The sequence below is a fragment of the Echinops telfairi genome, unplaced genomic scaffold (assembly GCF_000313985.2).
Source record: "Echinops telfairi isolate 266 unplaced genomic scaffold, ASM31398v2 ScPeMD7_655;HRSCAF=1070, whole genome shotgun sequence".
NCBI classification, from domain to species: domain Eukaryota; kingdom Metazoa; phylum Chordata; class Mammalia; order Afrosoricida; family Tenrecidae; genus Echinops; species Echinops telfairi.
The window spans coordinates 25606263-25612981 of record NW_022104553.1 but is presented as its reverse complement, the minus strand read 5'-3'; the positions used below and the strand labels follow the sequence as shown (position 1 = coordinate 25612981).

Sequence of the window (6719 nt, the reverse complement as noted above, 5' to 3'; positions counted from 1 at the left end):
ACCACAACGAAGCAAGCCCATAGGGCAGGGTAGAACTGCCCCTGGGAGTTTCCGAGACGGTCACTCCCTAAGGGAGCAGAGGGAAGCCCTGTCTTTCTCGAGTGGAGCGGCTGGTGGTTTCACACGGCTGACCTTGCAGTTAGCAGCCCAGCGTGTAACCACGACGCTGCCTTGACTCCTCTGATCCTGCAAGAGAGGCCCTCAGTTTTAGAAGCCACCGTCCGGATCAGCAAACCGAGGCGAGGCAATTGCCAGGGTCACGTTGGTAGGAAGCAGCCAACGGGAGTCCCCGGGCGGTGCAACATGGCGAAGATGCTCGGCTGCTGACCTAATGGTCAGAGGTTCAAGTGCAACCAGAAGTGCCTGACCTTCCGCTCTTGGAAACCCTCTGGTGCGGGGGGTGGGGGGTGGCATAGTCCTACAAGAACAGGTGGGCTGGCCGTGAGCTGGAGCAGGGACACTGGTTTTCAGATCAGGGAGTCTCTTAGCCATCTGGAGACCCCATCCATGGGCTAAACAGGAGGGAGGGGAAGGGCAGCTCGTGGCTCGGGAGAGGGCCAGCAAGTGCAAAGGCTCAGGGGTAGAACTGAGGCCGGAACACCGGGAAAATGGGGAAGGACCAAAAAAAAAAAACCAAGCGAACTTGGGGCTACAGAGTCGACTCCAATTCCTAGTGACCCTGTAGGACAGGGTCCTACTATCCCTGTGACTCTTTACTGGCATAGAAAGCATAGTCTTTCTCCCAAGGAGCAGCTAGTGGTTTCGAACTGCTAACCTTGTTCAATATGTAACCACTGTGCCACTGGCGCTCCCGCCCCTCACCCATCAGCCCCAGACCCAAGGTTGGCGCAGAAGACCTAGAAGTGGGACCAAGCTGGGGCTGGTGGGGCTCTGGCCACTCTTTGCGATGGATCAAAGCCATTTTCTCGGTCACATGACTACCCGTGAGTCAATTTCAGCTAATTACTGGACAGAGTAGACAGAGCAGAACTTCCCTGGGTGGGTTTCTGAGACTGTAACTTTATAGGAATAAACAGCCTCCTCTTTCTCTGTCAGGGCGGCTGGTGGTTTTGAACCATTGACCTTGGGGTTAGCAGCTTAGTGCTTTAGCCCATATAACCACCAGGGCTCCTTAGCCATGTGTCCAGTACTCTGAGAATTCAGCTCGACCAAGTCCCAACCTCTTTCTACCTTCTCACCAAACTATGGTCTTTACGTAAGGTGACCAGATTTTAACATTGGTAAAGCGGGACAAAAGCGGGACACCATTGATAAAACTCCTATCCTGGCGAAATAGCCACATGACAGCCGAAAACCATATACCCTAGCTTGTCGTGCATTCTTTCCAAAAATTGGGACTTTTTAAAAACGCAGCGGGATGCTGGACAAATTGTTAAAAATCAGGACTGTCCCGCCAAAAGCGGGACGTCTGGTCACCTTATCTTTACGTCTTAACCAGGGTGAAGATTCTGCAACCTTTGTAGCCTGGCCCCGTTTACGATCATCACCTGCTCATTGTTCCCTGTCCCCATCTACCCCAGGCCCCCTGCACATCCCTTTGCCTCTAACTCATCTCTCCCTGTTCGAACAGTGGCCTCTCCAAACCTTTCCCTGGACCTGGGTCAGGACCAGCACTCTCCTTTCATGCCCCCAGAGCAACTGGCCACAGAAGGCTGCTCGCTCCTGCCCCAGGGAATTCCAGAGCGCTCAGCACACCATCCATCGGCAAAGGAAAACAGGAAAAAGATCGGAGGGGCCAGGTCCTTCTGCCTCTAAGGTTAAGCTGCCTTCTTCCCGCCAACCCCAATAAAAGCTGACACACACCCCCCCTCCCACTACCATGACTCGAATTTGACCTTGCAAGTCTGGCTAGACCAGAGGAGGTACACTGGTACAGATAGGAACTGAAAATACAGGGAATCCAGGGCGGATGAGCCCTACAGGACCAGTGGTGTGAGTGGCAAAACAGGGAGGGTAGAGGGAGAGTGGGTAGGAAAGAGGGAACCGATTACAAGGAACTATATGTGACCTCCTCCCTAGGGGACGGACAACAGAAAAGTGGGTGAAGGGAGACGTCGGACAGGGCAAGATATGACAAAATACCAATTTATAAACTATCAAGGGCTCATGAGGGAGGGGGGAGCGGGGAGGGAGGGGAAAATGAGGACCTAATGCCGGGGGGTTTAAGTGGAGAGAAAATGTTTTGAGAATGATGTACAAATGCGCTTTACACAATTGATGTGTATATGGATTGCGATAACAGTTGTATGAGCCCCTAATAAAATGTTAAAAAAAAAAAGGCTGACTTTTTCAACGATCCCCTTAATCTAAGGGATCCATGGTGACTCGGGTGACCCCACGCGTGTCAGTGTGGAGCTGTGCTTGGTAGGGTTCTCAATGGCAGGTTTCTCTGCATGGAGAGACTGCAGGTCTTTCACGATCTTGGACTTCCCACTTGGGTGCCAGCGGCTGAGAGCGGGAACCATTTCATACCACCCCGGGACTCCCCCCTTTTCAGTGTCTCTGGGGACACAGCAGAACAAAAGGCTTCTCCAGTTAAAGGGGTGAGATGGGGCCCCCAGAGACCCCTTAGGCCCTGCTCCCCTACGAGTCAGGGTCTGGGGGTCCCAGGGTATTAGGATTGGGGACTGGGCCTGAGGAGCTGGATGGTGTAGGGGGAGGTGGGGCAGGGTCTAGAATTAAGGGGTTTCCTGAGCCTAAGCCAATCTTCTTAAACTTGCCTAATCAGACCATTAAGCCTATTAGGTAATCAACCCTCCAGGGTGCGCTCCATCCATCATCCGGCTCCTCCAGAATTCACCTGCCTCCCGGGGTTCCCCCTCCCACCCCACTCTGGTCTCTAAACCAAGGACCCAGGCGGGGTTGGGGTCCATATCTCAGCCAGGTCCTGGAAGAATGAGAGTTTTTTTGTTGTTGTTGTCTGTTTTGGTTAACCCTCAGGCTTCCATCCTCTCCAGCCAGGGCCTCTTTTCCAGCTTCCTGGCTACAAAGTGGACCATATCCATCTGCCCTGGGGAAAATGCCTGCTGGTTCCTATTGTATGCAGCCCCGCCTCTCTGACCCAGGCCTCTGGGTTTTTTTTTGGTTTTGTTTTTTTGTCTGAGAACCTCAGCATCAAAGGGCAGCAATGGGGCCGGAGGCCTCAAGCAAATCCCATCACTTCTCTGGGCCCCAGCTTCCTCCTCTGTGAAATGGGAGCCATGATAGAGGGGGGTGGGGGGGCCCAAAGAAACTTACACAGACCCATTTGCCATCCTACTCCCCACCCCCGCCTCTGAGCAGAGCAGAACTGCTTTAGAGCCGGAGGTTAGGCTGTTTTTTAAAAAGAGCCGTATTGTGATTCAAGTGCAAGTTCATGGAGCAAATACGTTTTCCATTCCCCGACAGATACACCTGTTTTGACTCCCGACCTTGACTTTCTTCTGTGGTGCTGCTGGGTAGGTTTGAACTGCCAACCTTTAGGCCAGTCGTTGGGTGCAAACCGCTTGTATCATCTAGGCACCTGTCCAGCTATCCCCAAAGAATTAGGTTGATTGACTCATTGGTTGAGTGTCAGGGATCCCGACACTTATCATATGGGTCATTCTACAAAGGTTAGCTGTCATGGACATCATCGTTATATCAGCGCTTACCTCACCAATAAGGAGCCCTGGTAGCGGTGGTGTAGTGGGTGATGGGCTGGGCTGCTAACTGCCAAGTCAGCAGTTCAAAACCACCAGCAGCTGAGAGGGAGAAAATTGAGGCTTTCTGTAGAGATTGAGAGTCTGGGAGACTCATAGGGGCAGTGCCACTCGGTCCGATAGGGTCGCCGCCAGGAGTCCGAATTGGCTCGATGACATTGCATTTCAGTTGGGTAAGGCCCTGTGGACACAAACCACTTACCACTGTCTGGCGAATGCTACACACAATAACATCAAGTGGATTCCAACTCACAGCGACCCTACGGGACAGAGAATGGCCCTGAAGATTTCCAGGGCTATCAGTCTCTACAGAAGCCTCATCTTTCTCCCTGGTGGTGGCTGGTGGGTTTGAACCACTGACCTTGTGGTTAGCGGCCCAATGCTTAACCCGCTCCTTGGAAGCAGTCTCTACAGAAGCCTCATCTTTCTCCCTGGTGGTGGCTGGTGGGTTTGAACCACTGACCTTGTGGTTAGCAGCCCAATGCTTAACCCGCTCCTTGGAAGCAGGCTCCTTGGGAGAGGCCAACTGCTTTGTAAATGGACACCAAGAGTCCAAGGGTCGAGGGTTTGGTTGGAAGAGGAGGAGGGGAGATCCGCTTTCTGGTCACTCGGCCCTCCAAGGGGCTGAGAGGAGGAGGGATGGCCCCTCTCTGACAGAAGTGACCTTCCTGTTCCCCCTTCTTCTGCAACAGACGCCTCATGCCCATCTTCCATCGTGGCACTGTGGGTTAAGTGTGGGACTTCAAACTGCAAGATCAGCGGCTCCAATCCACCAGCCCCTCTGAGAGCCTTGGAAACCCTGTGGAAGCAATACTACCCCATCCTATAGGGTCACTAAGGGGCCCTGTTGGCACAGTGGGGAAGGTGCTAGGCTGCCGCTCCGAGGGGGAAAGAGGTGAGCATCTGAGTCTACCAAGATGACCCCCTGTGAAGCCCCCCCCCCTGGGGGGGGGCAGCTATGGGTTGCAATCGACACCATAAACCCCAAGAGTGGGTTTTTGGTTTGGGGCTTCATCTCCCTGCACCATTATTCCCTTCTTTCTCTCCCTGGTGGTATAGCGGTTCCCCTTGGGCTGTTAACGGCAAGGTCCACAGTTTGAAACCACCAGCCGCTCCGCGGGAGAAAGACCGGGGCGCTCTACTCCGGTGAATAGCAACCATCTTGGAAACCCACAGGGGCAGTTTTACTCTGTCCTACAGGGCCATTAGGGGTCGGAATCGACGTGATGGCAGTGAGTGGACGGAAGCTGATGGTCCTTGAATCAGACTAGGGGGACAGGCCGGCTTTCTGAAGCCTCCTCTTCAGACAACAGACACCCTCCCCCCTCCCCATAGGCAGACGGTCAGAACACCACAGACAGACAGGAGCTTGCCTCAAGGACCTCAGTCTACCATATTCCCACTCGAATCTCCTCCCCTGTCCAGGGCCACTTCCCTCCTTAGGACTTTTCAACGCCCAGAACCATGAGTCCGCACCACTTTCTTGCAGCAAAGATGAGACTATGTTTTTTGAGAATGATGAGGGCAACAAATGTGCATATGTGCCTGACACAATGGATGGATGTATGGATTGTGATGAGAATTGTATAAGCCTCCAATAAAATAAAAAAATAAAAAAAAGAGATCAGACCATGTGACCTTGGATGACACCACCCCCACCACCCCCTACCAGCCCCCTAGACATCACCTGCTCTCCCACCTTGATTGAAAGGACCCCCAATCCCTACCGGTGAGAAGGGACTTCCTTCTACTCAAACTGAACACAGAGGCCCACTTGCCCCTCCGCCTCCCTTAGTCTCCGCACCGGAAGACAGCCAGTTCACCTCTCACCCACCTGCTTCCCTCTTGCTACCGTGTCAAGCAGTTCCACCTTGGGGGAAGAGGCCCCCTTTCCTTCGCAGTCACTAGAGGGGTGTCTAAGGAGCCCTTGGGCGCCGCAGTGCTTACTGCAGACAGCAGTTCAAACCCATAGCCACTCCGAGGGGGAGAGAGGCGGCTCTCTGCTCCCCTCAAAGAGCTGTAGCCTCAGAGACGCACGGGGCCAGTCGGACTCTGTCCTGCAGGGGTCGCTGTGAGTCAGAATGGGCTTGATAGCTGCTGTTGTGAAAGGCCATTGAGTAAGTAGGTCCCAGCCTCGGAACGCCACGAGGCCCGCTCCTGCGCCACCCTCACCACCATTCCTGTGCCTGCGGCCCTGGCGGCAGCCACGGACGGAGTCCAGGGAGGGCCTTCCTCCTCCTTGCTGCCCCTCTACTTGATGGCAGTGACGGTTTTTTTGTTTTGTTTTGGGATGAGTCTCTGGCCCCCCTTGTCCCTTGCCCCACTCCCAGGAATGCCTCTGGAGATTCCCAAACTGCTCCTCCTCACTCCCCGATCTTTGGATAGTGTGGTGCGATCAGGGCAAGCGATTTTATTGTTAGGGCCGGCCGGTAAGGCGGCCTTTGTTCTGGAGGTGAGAGGGCAAGAACGTCAAAGGCAGAGTTGAAAGTATTTCAACGACGAGTGGGGATCGAGTCGCTGGCAGCCGGTTGCTTGGTTTTGAGAGTGTTTCCTGTCATGGTGTCAGCTGCCAGGGTATGTGACAGGAGTGGCAGGCATCGTCCTTGTGTGTGACGCTGTCTGTGTGTGAGAGGGAGGGGGTTGGGGGTGGTTAGGGGGTGTGACTTTCTTGGGGGCGATTCATCATTGCGTGGGGAACCTCACTGTCACGGGGGTCAATTGCAACTCCTAGCGACCTTATAGCACAGGCTAGAGTTGCCCCTGTGGGTTTCCGAGACTTGTAACTGTTTACGGAGTAGAAAGCCCTGTCTTTCTCCCAAGGAGCAGCTGGTGGTTTTGAACAGCTGACCTTGCAGATCGCAGCCGAACTCATAGCCACTACGCCACCGGGGCTCCTCGAGAATACGATATCGTATGACCCAACCCACTGCCAGGGTCAATTCCAAATTAGAAGGGCGAATGACAAATTTTGAGGCTCTAAATCTTGACGGGAGCAGACAGCTTTAACTTTCTCCCGAG

General features: G+C 53.9%; 1 protein-coding gene across 1 annotated transcript in view; it reads right to left on the bottom strand.

Annotated features, from left to right (window-relative positions):
- Positions 1-2486, bottom strand: part of NOVA2 (NOVA alternative splicing regulator 2) — a 34269-nt gene extending 31783 nt beyond the window's left edge. The window contains exon 1 of the mRNA XM_045292666.1: positions 2363-2486. Coding sequence (XP_045148601.1) covers positions 2363-2486 — 124 coding nt within the window. The remainder of the gene's footprint in view (positions 1-2362) is intronic.
- Between the last annotated feature and the right edge of the window lie 4233 nt (positions 2487-6719).